Genomic DNA, 22313 nt, shown 5'->3' with positions numbered 1-22313 from the left:
TGGACTCGTTGGTAGAAGACATTTTATTTTACTCCTAATTTGACCTCTCTTGGTTGTGGTTTCCTTTCCTAAACACTGAGAGGCATGGGCTAGGTCTCTCAATGTTCCTTCTACTCCAAAAATCTGTAATTCTTTGTTGCTTTTACATGCAGCCCTTCCAGAGGAGCTTATACCTGAGGCTGGTCCTGGTCCAGTAGCTCCAACCTCTTTTGGTTATGTTGCTTCATAGTGAGTTTGAGCAGAGGGCAGCAAGGCTGGAAGGGAAAGGGCAAGGCTGTGCCCACCTTATCTGGCAAATGACTCTGCTCCCACATGTGGTGGCACCCCCCCTGGGTAAACTTGTCCTTCGTGAGCAAGGAACTCTGGCCCAGGGAATCAGGCATCTTGGGTAAAAACCTGGCATGTAAGGTCAACCGAGAAGCAGGACATGCTGTGGACTTCTAGCAGCAGGCTGGTTGGACTAATGCTTTCACTGAAGATTAGAGGAAAAGAACTCAAACTTCACCTTAAAGGATGCATCCCTGCCCCTTCCCCTGACAGTCTCTGAGAGCCTGGTATGAGCATCATCTGGACCTGTTCCCCACTATCACTTTTCTTGAACTCCTGTTTGGAGGCTATGTGGGTCCAGATTCGTGGTGCACCTCGTATGCACCTGGTAAGGAGACGGGGGTAATGTTTTTTCTGTCTCCAATAGGCTGCCTCCCTGTGATTCATCTCTGATTCTTGCTAGGCAGCTATGAGCTACGGTGAATCTTGCTCTTGTACTGCTAGGACTTAGGCAAATCCTCATCAACCTGTGCATTATATCCAGTTTCCTCTGATTTCAGGATCAAATGAAACAACTGGAATTCTGAATATTAAATAAGACTAGTGGTGCCTGCCTCGGAGGCTCAGTGGGTTAAGCGTCTGACTACAGCTGAGGTCATGATCTCACAGTTCACGGGTTTGAGCCCCGCATTGGGCTTGGTGCTGACACCTCAGAGCCTGGAGCCTGCTTTGGATTCTATGTCTCCCTCTCTCTCTGCCCCTTCCCTACTCAAGCTCTGTCTCTCAAAACTAAGCATTGAAAAAAAAATTTTTAAATAAACTAAATTACAGTGAATTATCAACATGCTAAGAGAATAGAGCTGAATTATTACAGGTCATGAGACTATTATTTGGTTGACACTTTTGTCATTATTTGGGGGATTCATTTAAAAAAAAACCCTACTTTTATAGTGTCAACCAAATCACAGTCTCATGACCTATAATAAATAATACAGCTGTGAGACTGTCTCACTGAATTTCCACCTATTGGGATAAACTCACAGAACATTAAAGATAGACTGGAGCTAGTACTCATCTAGTCTTTCTCAGTTTAAACTGAGACCTAAAAACATATATAAAAACAAAACTGAGATGAATTAAATTTAACTTTTTACAATCCAACTTTTAAACATGTTCTTTTTATTTATTTAATATTTTTTTAATTATTTATTTCTAGGAGAGAGAGAGAGAGACAGCGTGAGCAGGGGAGGGTCAGAGAGAGAGGGAGACACAGACTCTGAAACAGGCTCCAGGCTCCGAGCTGGCAGTCAGCACAGAGCCCGACGCGGGGCTCGAACCCACGAACCGCGAGATCATGACCTAAGCGAAAGTCGGACGCTTAACCGACTAAGCCACCCAGGCGCCCCTAAACATGTTCTTTTTAAATAGACCAACAGTAATGGACCAAAAAATGGCCAAAAATGCAAAGGTCTTCTCTATTTTTTAACAAGTCTGAACCACAGAATTCGAGAGGCAAGTGAGAGAAATGTCTAGCTCATTTTGTCATTTTAGAGTGCCATCTGCTGATGGGATAAGGAAGAAGATGAGGAGGAAAAAGGAAAAGAAGAAAAATATGAGATGTTCTTTTTGCCTTTTGAACTTGAAGGAAGCACCTCCATTTAAAAATACCGGCTCTGTAGATGTTTTGTAGATGAAATGCTTTCTTGTTCTTGTTCCTTGCCCTAAATATCGAACGCAGTCTTGTCTCGTTTCCCTGTGTCTGTATCTTGGACGTTCAGTACAAGTCCAAGAACCCATCCACAGCGAAAGAAAAGGTGAGGGTCAGCTCATTAAATTCCACCCAGACTCTCCTTTTAAGAATGGCCAGATTCTCTTAGACACTGGATTTCCACTGAAGCAGCAACCAGGAGACCGGCCGAGGCCTGGGTGGGTCTGGCCACTCGTGTGTTCCTTAGAGGGACACCTGACACCTGTAATGCCAAGGAAAGAGTGATGTACTTGCAGTCAGAGACCCCGAGTGTGAATATCAGCCTTGTCACGCTCCAACATGGGCAAGTCACAACACGTGGCATTCCAGGTTCCCACTACGAAGCACAGATAACAAGAAAAGGTACATCACAGAATTCCCGAGGGGACAAAGTGAGATGATGCAGGTAAAATCGCTGAAGAACTGGAATTATTATTTGCAGCTCTTAGCTGGGATATGAAAACACATACCTGTCTTGTCTGTAAGCGCTTTATTGTTTAAATAGGAACTTTTTAAAATGTGCTGGACCCAGACTGGAAGTAAGAGAAAGCTGACAAGCAGAGAAGACAACCTCAAGATAGCACAGGCCAAGAAGAGTCTGAGCTTGGCCAGGGTACGGTCATGTATTCTGGACAGAGATGAGGGAAAAGCGGCGCTGGCTGGAGGTACGGCCTCACGCCTGAGCGTCTAGGAGGATGAAGAAGGCGTGCCCTGTGCTTCCTATCTCTGTGGGCAGCAGTAGGGCCGGGCAGCCAAAACCCTCTTCCTCAAGTGCAGAGCACAGAGAGATGCCATCTGTCGTTTCTCCCACTGGCATTTTCTAAAGGGCTTGCCTAGCAAGGACGCCTACTCGTTTGCTTTACTTTAACTCAAAGAAGGGAAGTAAACATTCTAGACATAGCCTAGATGGGACACGGATGTGAGAGAAACATCATATTGACCTTGGAACTTTCAAGACCTCGTCAGCTGCTTAGGTTAAGGGAGAATGAAAATGAGGGATGGAGAGAGAGACAGAGACAAAGGGAGAGAGGGAGGGAGAAAGGGAGAGGGAGAGAGAGAGAGAAATTAGGCAGCTTTACAAGTTTTCTTTGCCTAAGAATCTTGAATCAAATTTAATCACAGAGGACTTCCCAGAAAGTTCCAGTATATTCCACCATATGGAGTGCTTTCTACAGGAGATCTGGACAGTGGTTACTTGGAAGACGGTAATGTAAAAACATGTACAATATTAATACTCCCTCAATGTTACTTAGAGAAATACAAGCCTCTGAAATGTGTGTCACAGAAGATTTCATTTGGGACAGAAGCCCATGGTTATAAAATTTCAGTAGGGAGGAGAAAAAGGAGACAGAATAAAACTAAGGTGAGTCATTAATCAGAGGCTATGTGTACGGTTTATGCTCTTGGGACCTAATAACAGTAAATAAAAAGTAGGAAAGCATTCTCTCTTTTATGCACGTAACTAATAGAGTAAAAGGACTATTAACTACAGCTCAAGGTGAAAGCTTCCCCTCAAACAAAAAGCAGCCAAAAGAAAACCACAGAAATTCTAATCAATAGTAAAATGCATTTTACAAAATAAAACATTTCCCTCAGAAAAGTTGATGGCAAAAAAGTGCATATAAACAGCTTCTGTTTTTAGAGTTAAAGCTTTTTAATCTCTGGCAACATAAGGATAGTTGAAAGAACTCTGCGAAATTAGACAAAAGTATTTGGTGGATTTGAATTAATGGGCCAAGCGAGCTTTTTTTCCTTGGCTTCTCGGTCAAATGAATCATAGATCGAGTCTTTGGTTATAGTTTTGGCCGTGGGAGGAATTTCTGAAATGCCAACGTAGTTTTTTTTGGCCATCCTTGAACTGGTTGTGATCGTATAGGCATTGCTTCGGTAACACTTCATTGAGGACATGCAAAAAGTCTCTTTCATCCCTCTCCTAAAGTTGGCATTATAAATGGAATAGAGTGTAGGTTTAGAGGCTGAAGAGCTAAAAGAGATCCACGTGATGACTGTGAAAACAAGGGAACTTTTCTTGGAGTCCCGCTCGGGGGGGTGCCACAGTTGAGCCACGTGAAAAGGCAGCCAGGAGAGAAGGAACAGTAGATTTAAAATGAGGAACATCTTGATCGTTTTCACCTTCGTCCTCGGGACGATGTTCATCGTCCTCCGCACTGTCCGGCCATCGGTGCCTATTCTCCAGATGTACTTCACGACCTTCTGGTAAAATAAGATGATGAGGACGGAAGGAATCACAAAGCCCACCAAGAAATGGATGACCGTGTAGGCGGTTCCTTCCCACGAGGCAGGGAGGAAGTAGTTGCAATGACTGTCCCAGGGGGAGCCGTAGAAGAAGAGCACGGGGGTCACAAAGGCTGCATCCAAGACCCACGACGCGGCGATCATTTTCTTGGCTTTTTCTCTGGACACCTTGAAGCTCAGGGGATAGACAATGGTGTAGAACCTGTCTATGCAGATGGAGAGGAGGACGTAGATCTGGACGCCCGGGGTGAGATACTGAAAATACCGCACAAGCTTGCACACCGCGCTGCCGAGCGTCCACCTCCCCGTGGCGAACTGAAGCAGGACGAAAGGCGTGCTGGCGAGGCTGACGAGAAGGTCGGCACACGCCAGGGAGACCACAAAGTAGTTGGTGGTGGACTGCGTCCTCCTGCTCCTGTGGATGACCACACAAACCAGGGAGTTGCCACACACAGAGAAGAGCCACAGGGCCCCGAAGAAAATGCTGGCCGTGGCCACTTCCCCAGGTCTCAGTCCGTCCTGCAGGTCCGTCCTGTTGCTCATCCAGCCGTGCTCCCCACGTAAGTCCGTCAGGTCACGGCTTGGCAGGCGTGTGGCTGTCTCGGTGCAGCTGTGGTTTCGGAGGGGCACCAGGGGCGTGGGGATGACCAAAGGCGGCTTGCTGTTCTCCATTCTGTGAGCAAAAACCATATTCACTTTTTTCCTCTTAGCTCTGGATAAGAAAAGAAGAATGAGGCCTCCTGTTAAAATGGCGTTATACAGGGCGACTCCTAAGGCTAACAATCTGATCTGACACAGAGACTGGCTGTCACCTGTCAGTGAGTAGGAGCTGTGTACTGGCGGGAACCCTGGACTCCCATCCCGAAAAAGCTCTGGCTCCGCTTCTTTCTCTTTCGTTTTAGGAGCTGTTTTGGCTGATCCCAGCTCAGGCTCTGTCTGGCCGCTCCCTCTCTTGACCCTTACTCACGTGAGGTAGAATTCGTGCCCAGCTCCATGCCCAGATATACCTTCGTTGCCTTCACCCGCTGGGGACCACAAAGGTTGCCGCTCGAATCTGGCTCATTGTTAAGGGTGCTACTCCCAAATGGAATGCAGGGCAAGTGGGTAAGAAATTCCTAAACGTCAGGACACTGAGGCAGTGAGGCTGCGAGAAAACTTGGGCAGATGGAAACACACGGATGTCAGCTATGGAAACAGCCGACAGGAATCTGTGCAGACAGCCTGGCTAGCTCCCAGAGATGGCCCCATTCTCACTTGCGCAGAATTTCCAGTACAGAAGCATTTGGAAAGTACATGGAGCAACTGTACATAACACTTTCATAGGGGCCAGAAGTAGCTCCTAATTTAATGACATCTGAAAATACCTTGTTTTTTCCAAAAGATGATATGGTCCACATTCTAATAGCATGCTACTTACAAATGATGTACCTCGATGTTACTTGATGTTACTGTTTCCTAAAATGACATACTGACTAAAGAACATACAACGTGTCCTCTAAAGAATGTAACCAGGTTACTGGAAAGCTTATGGCAAATGGATGATTAAAACCAGCCAACTATAACTGTTACTTAGCAGGGTTGTTTTTTTTTTATGTTTTATTTATTTCTAGGAGAGAGAGAGAGAGACAGCATGAGCAGGGGAGGGTCAGAGAGAGAGGGAGTCACAGACTCAAACAGGCTCCAGGCTCTGAGCTGGCAGTCAGCACAGAGCCCGATGCGGGGCTCGAACCCACGAACCGCGAGATCATGACCTAAGCGAAAGTCGGACGCTTAACCGACTAAGCCACCCAGGCGCCCCAATCTCAGCAGGTTTTTAAAAGCTTATGATCTTGAGGTGCCTGGGTTGCTCAGTTGGTTAAGCGTCCAACTCTTGATCTCAGCTCAGGTCATGATCTCATGGTTTGTGAGTTTGAGCCCCACATTGGGCTCTGTGCTGACAGTGTGGAGCCTACTTGGGATCCTCTTTCTTCTGTCTGCCCTACCCTCATTCATGCTGTCTCTGTCTCGCTCAAAGAAACTTAATAAACAAACAAACAAACAAATAAATAAATGCTTATGATCCTTAGATAGAGAAGAATAGTATAAAGTTAAGCCTTTAATTTTGTCAGGTACTATTTGGTAAGAATAAAAGTTATACTTTTAAATAGGTAAAACACAGAATTTTGGGCTGTTCAATTAAAATCAGGGTGACTTTGGTTGTAGTTGGATGATTAAGGCCTAATTTGGTCTGAATCTATTAGGCAGAAAGAGAAAGCACAGCGCGTGTATCCACAATAACCAGAGCAGCTCCCTGTGGCCTGCGGCACAGCGGGGAGCAGGGCCCAGCATCCCTGTCAGTGGCTCTTGTGACTAGCTTCACAAAGAAAGGTTTCTGAAGTTTAGAGGTGGGATTACAGAGCAGTTTTTGTTGTTTTTTTTCTTAAGGATTTCATGTTTTAGTAATCTCCACACCCAATGTGGGGCTCCAACTCACAACCCCAAGATCAAGAGTCGCATGCTCCACCGACTGAGCCAGCCAGGCCCCTGCCAAGAACAGTTCTTAATGAAAGACCAGTTTTTAATGGCAGAACACTTCTTAATGGCCCACTTTTCCTTGAAGGGCTTTTGCGCTAATTTGCAGTAGGGAGAAGAGTGTTAATATATACTGTTCTCACCCTGAAACCACATTCAACAAAAATCTAGCATTCAGTGCGATGTAGTAAATGCCAGTCCTGCATTACCTTCAGGCTTTTTTGTTCATAAGGCAGCCTTACATAATTTCTCAAAAGAAATGTAAGATAATTAGAAATTTGACTACTAGAAGGCCTTTAAGCATGGCTGGCCTGGTGATATTATAAGAATACCAACCATACTCTCCATATTAAAAAAAAAAAAGAAAAATCAGGATATGCAGCCTGAAAACAGAATGTAAGATCTAAAATTAGCACTGTCCTAGAAAATCTAGAATGCATGACCCTTGTACTTATAAAATTGAAATGATCTCTTCACCTTTATATGTGTAAAACTTACAAGATGCCAAAAAAATTTTTTTTTAAATATTTAAACTTTAGGGGCACCTGGCTGGCTCAGTCGGTAGAGTATGTGACTCTTGATCTCAGGGTTGTGAGTTTGAGCCCCATACTGGGTATAGAAATTACTTATAAATAAAATAAAATATAATAACGATTTAAGGTTTAAAAGTAGGGGTGCCTGGGTGGCTCAGTCAGTGAAGCGTCCGACTTCAGCTCAGGTCATGATCTTGTGGTTCATGAGTTCGAGCACCGTGTCGAGTTCTGTGCTGATAGCCAGCTCAGAGCCTGGAGCTTGCTTCAGATTCTGTGTTTCCCTCTCTCTCTGCCCCATCCTTGCTCATGCTCTGTCTCTCAAAAATAAATAAACATTAAAAAAATGTTTTTAAATAAAATAAAAGTAAAAGACAGGCAATTTTCCCAGGCAGAAAGAGCTGTGCTCAACTTTTGGGGGATGTCTATGGCATAAATAAACCAGGACTTGGTGGCACGGCCTTTTTTCTGTAGTCATCACACAGACTTTGAAGACTGTGAACTTACTTTTGTTTCTCTCTCCCTCTCATAGCAAAATTTTGCAGATGAAACTCAAGTTCACCACCACAGCTAAAGCACTGTGAGGACTTCTATCCTCTCCTCCAGCTGCATTACACCCAAGCACGTCTGCCCACTTCTCTAGCCCCACGCCTCGAGGACGAAGGTTCCTGCGGCTCAGGGACCTGACCAGGGGGCCTTGAGGGGCTCCAGAGTCCAGGTCTCCCCCAGTGATGGCATGACTTTCTGGACATTACTTACAACCGCTGCGGCTCTGTTTATTCATTCAGTAAACCAAGACACTATGCTAGGTACTGGGGAAATGAAGATAAGTAAGGGCCATAAGAAGGAAAATATATAAACAGCTGCCTGACAGATTATAACTAAATTCTGTAATAATTGTAATCGACTAAGCAGCTAAGTGGCAAAGAAAAACAAGGACCCAATTTTGCATGGGATACGAGAAAGAGACTTCACAAAGGAGGTGACGTTTGAGTTGAGGACTTCTAGGACTTCTTCAGGAAGACAAGCGAGTGAAAAAAACATTCCAAAGAAGAGAGAGAGCACGTGGAATAAATTTGGGGGTGATCTTTTTTGGGGCCCCTTTCCTTTAGGGGACATAGTTTCCTACCAACCACACCTCCCAGAGTATACAGTTTCTAAATGCTACAATCAAACCGCCCTAAATTCTCTCCAATGTTACAATGAGAGGTTACATTTTCTGTACTCATGGGCTGAAATGTGGTCAACAGAGGCTGAGATTGTTAACATATCCAGAACGGCTGTGGTTCCCTTGTTCACACAGCACTTTGTTAGTCCTTTACTGCAGCATTTTCCCAGTGGACTCTCCTTTAGAACAACGGTTCTCTATCTAGCTTAGCAACGCACTGGACTCTCCCAGGGAGCTTTTTAAAAATACTGATGTCCTGGTCCTACCCCCAGAGATTCTAATTTAATTGGCCTGGAGCGCAGCCCCCAGGTGATCCTAATGTGCAGCCAAGATGAGGAGTCCCTGCTTTAGAATTGTTTCCAGGTTTCTGACTTCCCCCATCAAGCTGCGGGCTCCCAGGGGAAGAATGTTATTCTTTGTCTTTACATTAATAATTGCTCATTAAGTATTTACAGAATCGAATCCATAAGGACAAAGAACTGAAACGCAGGTCTCCTACCCTAGGGGGCTCTGCTAGGAGAATTAAACCCAGAGATAGAAAGTCATGTGTCTTCTCAGGGAGCTGAAAACTGGTGACCATGGAGGCAGGGAAACAGACTCCTGAGTAGAGGAGGGCCCGCAAAACTGAAGTCACCTCCATTTGCTGCTACATGCAGTAGAATTTTCATTTAAGGGAGAGTGAAGGTAGTTGAGACGTCTGTCCTCAGACAGGCTTCTGCAATCTCCCCCCTCCAAACAGTCTGCCATGTTATAACTAAATTCTAGAGTCCCAAAGTAAAATTTCAGAAAGGTCTCCTCTGCTCCATCAATTTGGAAATAAATCCTTCTTCAAGGGAGTGTTTCTGAAATACAAGGGTTGTTATTAGTTATCATGCAGTAATTTTAACAGCAACAGGAAAAACTTATTCACCTCTTTCCTGCTCAACCTGTCTCTTCCTTCCCCTCTGAGATTGCCACATGACACACCCCACTGAGCTGAGTACTGACGTATATATATCTCTATATACTATTATTCACCTACCAGGCTCTAGAAGAGGTATTATAATATACAGGTGCGGAAATGGTGGATGGATTGACATGATACACAGCTAGGGTTTGGGTGGACCCCCCTCACCCCTCCGGAGCCTGGGGAAAATGCCTGTTACTCTGTATTGCAATTTTTATTTTGTTTTTGTTTTCAATTTTATTTATTTTGAGACAGGGAGAAGGAAAGAGAGAATCCCAGGCTCCACACTGCCAGCACAGAGCCCAATGCGGGGCTCAAACTTATGAACCATGAGATCATGACCTGAGCTGGTCAGATGCTCAACCAACTGAGCCACCCAGGTACTCTGCAACTTTTATTTTGAATGTTGGTCTTTTTCATAAGGTTATGCATCCCTAAGGGCAGGGACTGTGTTTTTATCTCTGCATCCCTGGGGCATATAGATACTAAAATTTACTGACTAAATAAATGGACAAATGTGTTAATAAAAAGTATCCAATACTTGAAAATAAAGCAAAGAGAGTATAGCATATCTTTTTAATGTCATGCTAGGACACTGTTAAGTGGGTTTCTCCCAAGGAATTATTTAATTCTCCAGGAGAATGTAGCTGTGCTTGATTTTGTTATTTACTATATGACTAAAGCCCAGACATTGTTAAAGTACATGTTAACATGCAGATTTCTGTCTAGTAGAAAAAATAACCCCAAATATTATGAACTTATTGCTCTGTAGGACATTAGCCAGTTTTGTATCTGTCTAGCAATCTTATGTCCACCTTCTTCAAAGAAACAAACAGTAACAAAACCCTGTAAATACCCATTTTTTCAAATGCTCTTAGAACCAGACTCATTACCTCATTGGTTTCTTCAGTAGTAAATTGATAAGTCTTTGACCTATGTTCACCCCATATTTGCGTCAGAGTCATGATTTTAGCTTTTTGAAAATCACACCGAGAGATGGATGAATGCATGAATGAAGGGAAACAAACCGAAGGACCACAAAGAGGAACAGAGGCGTGCGCAGCTGACAAACTTCGCAGCTGTGCCAGGGGCCATTCCTCGCCAAGCTTATCAACTGCTGCTTCGGCTTCCAGGCTCAAAGAACCCTAACAACCGATTTCTTTTCCCTCATGAAATTATAAAGACTCACAGGCATTCTCACAATATACGAAGACCATTTTTATTTCTGAAATCTGTTCAAACATTTTATGTCAAACTAGAATTCTTGTAATGTTATATTTTTTTTTACATGATTTGGTTGAAAAAAAATTAAACAATAAACCTGAAACATTCTCAGGGCGCCTGGGTGGCTTAGTCAGTTAAGCGTCCGACTTTCACTTAGGTCATGATTTCACGGTTCGTGGGTTCAAGCCCCGCGTCGGGCTCTGTGCTGACTGCCAGCTCAGAGCCTGGAGCCTGTTTCAGTCTGTGACTCCCTCTCTCTCTGACCCTCCCCTGCTCATGCTCTCTCTCTCTCTAGAAATAAATTTTAAAAACCTTAAAAAAAAAAATTAAAAAAAAAAAAAACCTGAAACATTCTCTTGTACAATGGTCAGCATCTGCTGGGCTGAAGCAGACACATAAGATGAGGCTGTTAACTACTGAGCAGTAAGACTAATTACAATGATGACAGCAGTTACGGCATTAACACTACCAAGAATTGATATTCATTTTGTGCTTACTATGTGTCAGGTATTTCGTACCCTTAGCCCTTTGAGGTAGGTAATAGCCTTGATTCACAAATGGAAAAAAACTGAAGCTCTTCCTCAAGATCATCCATATACAATAGTCAGTCCAGGTCTGCCTCACTCCAAAGCCCACACTCTTAACCACCACTGGGGCTTCATGCATACGGAGGCCACAAAAGGCTGGATCTGCATTCAGAGGGTCACACTGGCTGTACATGGACAGGTCTTTTTTGACTCCTCAAACACAGGAATGTGAAATTATTCCGCCACAGCCTCTTGCCTACCCACAGATACATCTGTTCAATATGCTAGCTCAGGAATATGTGACATAGTGAACATTTGGGGGAAAAAAATCACTCCCACCATAGACTGTGCAGAGGCTTGGCATCAAAAGTGCAGTAAGACATGTTGGTCTGGGAATACAGCCTTTCTTCATTATGAAGACTATGAGACTATTGGAAATTCATTATAACAGATGATTAACTGTTACTGCCTTTGAAACACAGAGTGAAAGCAGAACTCTAAACCAGTTTGAACTGAAGTGAGGAAGAGTTTGATCAATGGTAGTACCCCAAGTAGAAAACTGTCTCCTTTAAATTTTAATTTTTGTAACTTAGAAAATACCATGGTGGTAGATATTTTCTCTTAAACCTTGCATTGTTATGCAGGCTTGATTTATGTATATGTGAAAATAAGAAATACCCAGACAGTAGTGGGTGACTGGCTTGCCTGAGCTCCCCAGAGCCAGCTGTGCACATTTCTTCCCAACTCCAAGTTCAACTACATCATGCTGGTATAAATCAGCCACGACAGGAATATTCACACCACAGAAACGGACAAACACCACAAATCGGGTTTGTATTTTTTCTCTCCTGCGCAACTAGATATTAAACATTTACCAGCCTACCGCCTCCAGTAGGGCAAGATTGACAGCAACATATCCTGAAGTCCTGAATTTACAAGCAGCTCAGGAGGCCAGACAGGCCCTACAGAGACTTCCCAAATGGTTATCTTGCTTTCTGGCCTGAGCTATGCCTTTGGTGTCGACACTGAGCTCAGTGTTCTTTGGAACTACATATGGCCAGGCTAGCCACCAGCATGGCTGTGGTGGCAGAACAGAAAAGCCAGAGAGGATCAGACATGTTCTCACAATGTGCCACCCAGAAATGGATGCCAGATGAAATATAGGATCCCCAGTAAAAGATGAATTTCAGATAAATAATAATCTTTTAGCATAGATATGTCCCATACAATATTTAAGTAGTATCCTATATTTTTATTAGCGAAATCTGGCAAACCTACACCCAGAACATAATCCTGTGTTGGAAATCGTCTTCATCTCCCAATATAGGAATACTGCAAAGTGTATAGGTATGCAGGCTTTGAAGTCTGCTAAAGTGTAAATTCCACCTCTATTGCTAACTTTTTGCATGACCCAGGACAAATTATCTAACCTTCTTGAACTCCAGTTTTCTTATCTGTAAAATGAAGATAATTATTCCTATCGCATTTGGATAATATATGCACAGGAGTTAAATGAGCTAATACAAACCAATGTGCCTAGTATGAGGAAAATACTCAATAAGCGTTATCCCTACACAGGTCTATACGTTATCTAATGCAGTGTCCAGAACATAGCAAGTGCTTAAAAAATCAGCACTCTTACAGAGGTTCTTCAAAAAGTTAAAAATAGAGAACTACTGTATAATCCAGCACTGCACTACTAGCATTGGCCCAAAGAACACAAAAATACTAATTCGAAGGGATACATGCACCCCAAATGTTTAAAGCAGCATTGTCATAATAGCCAAATTATGGAAACAGCCCAAGCATCCACTGATTGGTGAACGGACAAAGAAGATGTGGTGTCTGTGTGTGTATACACACACACACACACACTGGAATATTACTCAGACATAAAAAGGAATGAAACCTTGCCACTTGCAATGATAAGGATGGAGCTAAATGCTAAATGAAATAAGTCAGTCAGAGGAAGACAAATACCATATGATTTCACTTATATGTAGAATTTAAGAAACAAATGAGCAAAGGGGGAAAAAAAGAGAGGCAAGACAAAAAAACAGACTCTTAACTATAGAAAACAAACTGATGGTTACCAGAGGGGAGATGGGATGGGTGACCTAGGTGATGGGGATTAAAGAGTGCACTTCTGATGAGCACCACGTGATGTACGGAAGTGTTGAATCACTACACTGTACACCTAAAACTAACATTACAGTATATGTTAACTAAATGGAATTTAAATAAAAACTTTTTAAAATTTTAAAACAATTAGCACTCTTACCAATGTTAGCCCATAGAAGTCTCAAAAGCCATATGACAAGCAAATTTTAGTAACCACATCACTCATCACATACTGTAATGATAATACTAACATCAGTCACATAATTTAATTGTGTTAAGAGTGAATGGCTTTTGTGGAAGGGTCTTGGTACTTACTCATCATTCACATGGTTGATTTAAGGGGAAAATCACTGAGATCCAAATAAATCAACACAACTTTTCTCCAAGTTGGGCAGGATTGTTTTTAGTGACATATTAGCCAGATAAAACTTTTTTCTATACCTAAAACCAAAATATGTAATACAATGAATTGAATGTCTTTCTCAAAAGCATATAAAATCCACTCCGCTTAAATTATTTCCATTAGGTAATTCTGAATAACTGCAAAAGACCCTCATATATCCAGTGAAACAGTTTCTCCTCCACCATCAGAGAGCCCTAGCATCACACGCTTACAAGCCTGGAATTTTATCTAATGCCCTTTCCCCCGCTTCCTCTTGTATATTATATACATCTTCCTCCATAGTACTTCCAGCTCTGTGCCTTTCAATCTGTTTCAGACTGGGATCAAGCAGTGTCCTCAGGTGAGGTGTGACCTAAGACACCACCTTTGTGTTTGGATACTGGCTGCCCACGGACCTGTATTACTCTTCTACCACCTGCACCTTTCTCTGTCCTTCACGTGAATTCTAAAATATTAGAAATAAACAGAGTCAGCATCCTCGGAGTGATTTCTGGAAACGAGGAAAGCTTCTTTCTCAATGTCTCTTACCATTAGAGCATCGTTTTTTAAAGTCAAGGTCCCTATTAAAATGTAAATTCTTCTTAAAGAGTAAATATTTTTTAGTAATATAAGCAGAATAGACCCCTTTTACTTCTGAGATTAATGATCTTAGTGGAAAGGAAAAAAAAAAAAGATGCCAAAACCAAAAGCCTTGAGGACAATCAGCACCTGAGAGAATAAAGGTGGGTGCCATCACAGGAGGGAGTGGGAGAAGGGTGAAAGGCTGAAGGTGAAAAAGCACCTACTTGATGGCTTTGTGCAGGGATGGCTAGCATCAGAATAAAGGTCACACCCGAAAGAATGTAACAGAAAGGAGCCCAAGCTTTACCCCACATGAAGGCTTCTGTTGGCCATGAGCTGCAGTCCTCCCAAAATGCTTTACAAACAATGTTGCAGGAGAAAATGTTAGGTCATACTGGCACCTCGCTTCAGGTGCATAGAAAGGACACTAGCCAATATCTCTCACTCCACTGCCACTTTGTAGAGTTCTGTGCAGGAGGGATGCAGCTCCAGGTTGAATAATACTGAACTTCTCCCTCTCTCTACCGTTCACACAAAATCTGTAAAGTCAGATAAAATGGGGAGAAAAAGAGAAATAAACACCAAGAAACACCACCCTAAGAAATGACCATATCGTTACAAAGGTGTGTGCAAAATAGTCTTCAATTATACATTTACCCAATATTTTTTATCACTTAGTATGAACCAGGATTGTGCTAATTGCTAGAAATATAGAAGTTAGCTAGACAGCCAAGGTCCCTGCTTTTGTGGCGCTTACCTCTAGTAGGGAAAACAAAGTAACAGCTAAACAAACAAATACATAAAGAAATGGCTAGTGCTATGGAGAAAAATAAAGCAGAATGAAGGACCAAATCCATGAAAAAACGGAATGGCAGGTGACTGGTTGGTTACACAGTGGCCATTTCCAACTTCTCCCGTGTCCTCCTCTCTCAAGAGGCTGAAAAGGCAAGACACCCACTCTCCACCATCCCTTGCAGCTCAGGATGGTCATGTCATAATTGCTTCTGGCACTGAGACAAGAGGAAATCTCTAGGTAGGTGATGGGAAGCTCTTGAGAAAATGTTTCTTTCTTGATAAGAGGAAAGAGATATGTGGAAAGTGTTCTACCTTGTGGGCCTGGCTGCCCCTTACTTCTTACCTTTGTAAACTACCATGTGCTTAATTGACTGAGCCACCCAGGAACCCCTGTAAACTGTCATGTAAAGAGGTCGGGGCACTGGGTGGTATCTTATCACCCAGTAATAAGGTCAGGGGAAGTCCTGAAACTCATAAAAATACTATCCTGTGTCCTGACACTGAGGTGCTATTAGAACAGCCACCACCAGGCTTCTCAAATAAGCAATAAGTTTCTGTATGGCTTTAAGCCCCTTTGAGGTTTCTGTTACTTGCCTCTAACATCATTGTAACATAGGGTCTTATTTCAGATGGGAGTGGCCAGAGAAGAGTTCACTGAAGAAGTGATACTACAGCTAAAACCCCACTGATGGGAAGCCAGTCACATGAAAATCAGAATAATATTCTAGGCAGAAGCAATGTGTGCAAAGACCCTGGGGCAGGAATAAGCTTGTTATGTAGCTGGAGCAGATGAATGTGGAAGAAAATGGTACCTGATATAATCAGAAAGGTAGGCAGTGGATCAGATCACATATGGCAGTGTAAGGCACAGATATTATTCTTTTTGCAATATGACTCACTGCAGGCTTTAAGCAAAGGAGTGATAGGGGTATGGCCTGATTTATGTTTTAAAAATACAACTTTAATTGCTGTGTAGGTGGCTGAGAGAAGTGGGGGCACCAGTTAAGAGACTATTACAATAAGCTAAGTAAGTGATAATGATGGCTTAGACCTAGTAACAATGTAGATGGAGAAAAGTAGATGGCTACTGAAAATACTTTGGAGGCAGAGCCAAGAAGATCTGCTGATATGTGATGGGGTGAGGGGATGGGATGACTCCTAGGTTTGAGGGTCTGAAATGGGGGGACAGAAAAAGTTTGGGGAACCGTAAATCAGTAATTCTATTTTGGGTGAATTACATTCTTATTAGATACCCAAGTAGAGACATCCAGTTGGCAGGTAAATATGTAAGTTTGGAGAAATGTCTATTCAGATTCTTTGCCCATTTTCATTAATTCATTTGTCACTCCATAAATCCATTTTAAGGTCATACTATGTGCCAGACTGTACTATGCTAAGAACTATGTATACAATGACCAAAAAAACCATGTCCCTACCTTCCTGAAGATCATAGTCTAATTATGACTAAGTTGTGGAGGGATGGAGAGAAGAGGAATACATAAGTAGAAATACAGTAAGTTGTAGTGAGTTCTGTGAAAGAAAAGAGCAGAGCATGGTAGGAGGACCCTCTTTAGGACTGGGGGGTTGGGGAACCAAAGGAAAGAGTAGCAGCCATAACAGAGAAAAACAGGCCATTGCTAGTAGACTCCCTAGGACTCCTGCGGCAGACACATGACAAGACAAGAAAACCCAGTCACTAAGCTGCCCTGGATCCCCAGCCACCTTCCAGATCTCGAACAGTGCTTCAGGCTCCTTAAGGCCTGGACTTAGTACTTGTGATAGCCTGTTTTCCTTGAGGCAACTCAGAGTTCTCTGCAGTCAAAAGAAGCTATCTTATGAGGGCTGGGGAACAAGGAAGAGGGAGAAAAAAAAAAAAAAGGAGTAAGTGGGACCTAGAGGGATTAAGTGCCTCTGGGAACTTCCTTTGACTCTGTACCAGACTGGTTCCCCTTCACCCATCCCACTCCACAATTCGTCCCCACCTGGTCATTTAAGTAGGGAGCAAAGAATGCCTTCGTTTCTGCTTAGAGGAGGGGGGGGGGAAGAGGAAGCTTGATTCACTCACCTGCAGGTCACTGCTCCATGGAGTCAGTGTTGCCCACTGATAATTGCAACTGGAAGGCTCCACCGCATCAGACAGTGGCAAGATAAGAAGTCACTGAAGAACTGATTTGTGCTGTGCTCTTTGTGAGATCTTTTTTCTGTCCCCTTCTGAGAATGACCCCAGACCCTCTGTTCTGCCTTATGTTGGAGGAGAGTTGTATCACTGGGCCCAAGACAACACTGTTTCCTTGGCTTTTGTTTTCTGGAGGCTTGAGTTCTCTGGGGGGATTTCTACAGAGGGCAGGAGGGAGAAACAAGGACGGCTGAACCAGGACTTGGCTGTGGCCCCTGGAGCCATGTGAAAGGCAGGCCCAGATAGCCACAAGAGATCTTTTGGGGATGATGAAAAGGTTCTGAAATTCGATTATGGTGATGGTTCTGCAATGCTGTAAATACAACAAAAATCACTGCCTTGTATGCTTAATATGAGGGAATGTTACGGTATATGAATAAAGATGTTAAAACAACAACAACAACATCAGCGTTGGCCTGGGACCCTTGCCTCACTTCCCCACTGTGCTCCAGGTAAGTGACAAATGGTAATGGAGGAGTGCATCTAATAGGGTGGACTTAAGGCACAGAGTTCCTAGCTGGGAATAAAGTCCACTGGCCCACGGGTGGTATCAACACAGATCTACCAGCTTTCAAGGACACATGGCAGCCCAGATCATAATTATATCTCTGCTATAATCAGAGGGAATCCAAGGCTAGAGGGACCACCCCATACATTTTGCTGTGTGTAAGAACTCCCGGACCTAGAAAGAGGAAGAGAGTCCCAGTCCCAGTAATATTTGTCCCTGACTTTTCCACTAGCCTGGTAGGATGGAGCCTTGCTCTTATTTAAAGAAATCAATATATATAGGAGGCAAAATGCCCTCCCCCACGCCCCTACCTCCCTGCCAAAGATGTCCATGCCACACAGGAAAAGGGACTTACAAATGAATGAGCCCTTAAAAACAGAGAATTCTCTCTGGTTAGAAGCAGACAGATGAGGCAAGAGAAGTCAGAGAATGATTCCAAGCATGGCAAGGAGCGGACATGCTGTTGCTGGCTCTGAGGTACAGGGACTCACGTGCAAGAAGCAGGGAGAGGCCACTAGGAGTGATGGATGGTCCCCAACTGATAGCCATCAGGAAAACATGACCTTTGTCCTACAACCACAAGAGTTGGATTCTGCCAATCACTGGAAAGAGCGTGGAAAGGGAAATCTTCCTCTAAAAAGGAACACAGTCCTGTCCACATCTTGATTTTAGCCTTGTGAAACTCTAAGCAAAGAAACTAGCCAAACCACCCAGACTTCTGACCTGCAGAACTGTGACATAATAAATAACTGTTATTGTAAGCCACTAAATTTGTGTTAATTTGTTAAGCAGTAATAGGAACTAATTCAATGTGGCATTTCTCAGATAACTGAGTGTGAACACTATCACTTTTCACTACCCCACCAGCATCTACATTAGTAGAAACCTTGAAAAGCTTAAAGAGTGTAGTTTACTTTAAACATTGGACCCAGCGGCTAAGAAACCTGGTTCTAATTCTGACCATAGGCACTGAACAGCAAGTCATGAGACATAGGTCTGATTTTTAGATCCCTGTAAGGACCTTAAATAAATCAATCTATCAGACTCTCCATTTCCATGTCTACAATATTGATGAGTTGGTCTAGATGATTTCTAAGGTCCTTTTAGTGTAATGAACTAAAACTGATAGACATTTCAATATATAACCCAGTACTTTCACCTGGCAGAAAGCTCATCCCAAGAGGGCATTCTGATGGGAGGAGAGGGTAGTTGGTCAAGGCTGCTGAGGCTTCTGTGAGCTTCTGACATCCAAGATCAACAGTACGGCTCTCCAAAGAAGAGATGACTTTCCCCTAGGGGCCAGCTAAGCACTCTGCCCCCTCCCCCCTACCACCACGTGCCCCAGTAATTATCCTGGAAGAGCCAACAACCTCTTATGGAAGATTCCCCACAAGAAGTGGTGGGCCAGGGAGGACCTGCCACCTGTGTCTGCCTTCCATTCAAACTAAACCAAGCTTCGCAGAGGGGAGAAAAGCTTACTAGAATCCTCTGCCAATTGCCCACACCTCTCTTCCCAGTATGGGGTCCTTCAAATTCTGAAGGGAACAATTTGGCCAAGGGATTTGCACCTCCTCAAATTCAATGCAATTCATTACAACAAACAGGTTTTGAATAGTTGCTGTGTGCTCACTGAGTTAAAGTAGAGGCAGACAGTCATTCTGGAGGTAAGCACTCAGTTTCATTTTCAAGCTTGGATTTCAGTATCAAAATCTCTAGTAGTGCAACTCAGGAAAGGAGGGAGGAGGCAGAGACCAGATGCATTACACTCAAAACACAGAACTATACAGTAGATGTGATTTAGAGCCATTTGAAAAGGTGAAGTTTTCCTTAAGAACGGAGTACAAACACTGAACAAAGAGTTATTAAGAACTCTGTTTTTCAGAAGCATTTATATTCTGTCTCACATCACATTCACATCAACACTCTGGGTAAATTTTGATCTGCACCTCTGTCCTCAATCAGGGTTTTTCCAAGAAGGCAAAGCTTTAAGTTCATTGAGCAGAATTTAGAGTTGAATTTGCATTAATGTGCATTTTTCATGGGCAAATTATGCAACTGTATGTAGTCAGCTGTCACTGAAGATATGTTTGATGTGTACTTGCTTTTTTCACATGGTTAATATATATATTTTAGTACAATATATTTTTAGACATTTTGTAAGTTAAAATGATGCTATCATTTCTCAGTGGTTCTTACTTTAATCCTCTTTGCATATCAGCCATGGTTGACCCAAGTCACCTACACTAGCCATTTTTAGGCTTTCTTCCTCAGAGACAGATGTGACAGATGTGTTCATATATGTGACGCACCCCTACAGATATATCCAGAATTATGTGCAAGTCTAGGAGCTTGACCTGTAACTCCAACACGGAGTCTTCAACCTAAGAAATCATGTGGAAAAGAAAATAATTATGTAGACATCCTTAAATTTATTCTATTAATTTAAAAAATTAATCACTGACAAATCTTGGTGTTTGATATATTAGCAAGCAATTATTTGCAACTGACATCCTTTGCTTCGGATATATTTTGACACCATGGCTGATAAGAGCATGCGATACCATAAATGTACACCTGAAATCTGAATTCTTTTATTCTTTTTTTTCTTAAATGTTTTACTCACTTCTGAGAGAGAGAGGGAGGGAGGGAGGGAGAGAGGGNNGGAGGGAGGGAGAGAGGGAGGGAAGGAGGGAGGAAAATTGGGCAGAGTCAGAGAGAAAGGGATACAGAGAATCCCAAGCAGGCTCTATGCTGTCAGCATATGCGGGGTTTGAACTCACGAACTGCAAGATCATGACCTGAGCAGAAGTTGGACACTTAACCAACTGAGCCACCCAGGCGCCCCTGAAATCTGATTTCTTGAAGGCTCAGGGTGCCTGTCACAGAGAACTAGGGAAAAGACCAGGAAGAGGAACATGGTTATTCTCCCAACTGGGCAATGGTAGGAATACAATAAACCTGTTGTAAAAGTCTACCAATGAGCATTTCTCTGGAAGTAACTAATCTCCTATCCATGATATATAAAACCATTGACATTCCAAAAGGTTTCATAGGCTGCACCCAAACATAAAATTGTGTTTCCTTCCTTAGATGTGGAAGAAAATGACTCTACACACATTTTAAATATGAAGAGGCTGTATAATGTGGTGATTGGGAGCACGGACTCTGAGAGCTGGGGTTCACAGGTAATTTTGCCTCCCAGGGGGCATTTGGCAATGTCTGAAGACATTCTTGATGTTTCAACTGGGGGAGGAAGATGTTATTGACATCTAGTAGGTAGAGGCCAGGGTGCTGCTAACATTCTAAAATAATGTAGGCAAGCCCCCCACAACACAGAGTTAGCTGGCCCCAAATACCAACCATGCTGGGGCTGAGAAACCCTACTGTAAAGCAACCTGCCTGGGTTTCAAACCACTCAATACCAAGTTACTTCACATTTTTGTTCTTATGGAGTGTCTTTACCAATAAAATTAGGATAATAATGGTACCGACCTTATTGATTTGTTGTGAGAATAAAATAACTGATGCAGGGAAGGAGCAAAGAACAATGTCTAAGTGCTCGACAAACACTGAGTTTCGTTATCACTGTATATATTGGGAAAGACTGAGAAGAAATATACCAAAATTGTAACAATGGTTGTTTCCAAGTGGCAAGATCAGGACTGGTTTTTATTTTCATTACAGTTCTATATTTTATATATTTTCCAAATTTTCAAATATCCAAATATCCAAAAACATATACTATATTTTTAAAGAATGCAGAGGAAGGAACTTGACTTGTCATATAGTGGAAAGAAGACAGAATTCAGATCCTGGCTCTACCTGCTGTGAGGAGCTTCGGGCAGGTTAGTTCATCTCTCCAAGCTTCAGTTTCCTAATCGGAAACTGGGGCTAAGAACCTACATCACAGGGGCGCCTGGGTGGCTTAGTCAGTTAAGCGTCCGACTTCCTCTTAGGTCATGATCTCGCGGTTCGTGGGTTCGAGCCCCGCATCGGGCTCTGTGCTGCCAGCTCAGAGCCTGGAGCCTGTTTCAAAGTCTGTGACTCCCTCTCTCTCTGACCCTCCCCTACTCACGTTGTCTCTCTCTCTCTCTCTCTCTCTTAGAAATAAATAAAACATTAAAAAATCAAAAAAAAAAAAAAAGAACCTACATCACAGAGTCTCTATCAGGATTACACACGATAGACATTCAGTGCCTAGGAAAGTATGCTGAATGAGAGGTTCCATGAGATGACCATTTTAAAGTTTAGCCAAGGACAATGAGAAAGAATGAAATCTGGCCATGTGTAGCAACATGGATGGACCTTGAGGGTGTTATGCTGAGCGAAATAAGTCAGGCAGAGAAGGGCAAATATCATGTTTGCACGTATAGGAGGATTAGGAGGAACTTGACGGAGGACCAAGGGGGAGAAGAAGGGGGGAAATGGTGGGGGAAAGGGAGAGAGGCAAACCATGCGAGACTCTTGAATGCTGACAAAACTGAGGACTGATGGATGTGGGGGGGAGGAGGGATGGGCATGGAGGAAGACACTTGTGGGGACGAGCACTGAGTGTTATGTGGAAACTAATTTG

General features: G+C 43.1%; 1 protein-coding gene across 1 annotated transcript in view; it reads right to left on the bottom strand.

Annotated features, from left to right (window-relative positions):
- Window positions 1-1646: 1646 nt before the first annotated feature.
- The window catches only part of GPR19 (G protein-coupled receptor 19), a 42797-nt gene continuing 22130 nt past the window's right edge, over window positions 1647-22313 (bottom strand). Inside the window, exon 4 of the mRNA XM_077756455.1 lies at window positions 1647-4982. Coding sequence (XP_077612581.1) covers window positions 3713-4960 — 1248 coding nt within the window. The 5' untranslated portion in view covers window positions 4961-4982 and the 3' untranslated portion in view covers window positions 1647-3712. The remainder of the gene's footprint in view (window positions 4983-22313) is intronic.

This window comes from Crocuta crocuta, unplaced genomic scaffold (genome assembly GCF_008692635.1).
Source record: "Crocuta crocuta isolate KB4526 unplaced genomic scaffold, BGI_CrCroc_1.0 scaffold262, whole genome shotgun sequence".
NCBI classification, from domain to species: domain Eukaryota; kingdom Metazoa; phylum Chordata; class Mammalia; order Carnivora; family Hyaenidae; genus Crocuta; species Crocuta crocuta.
The sequence above is the reverse complement of the archived record's forward strand: the minus strand, read 5'-3'. Positions and strand labels throughout refer to the sequence as shown.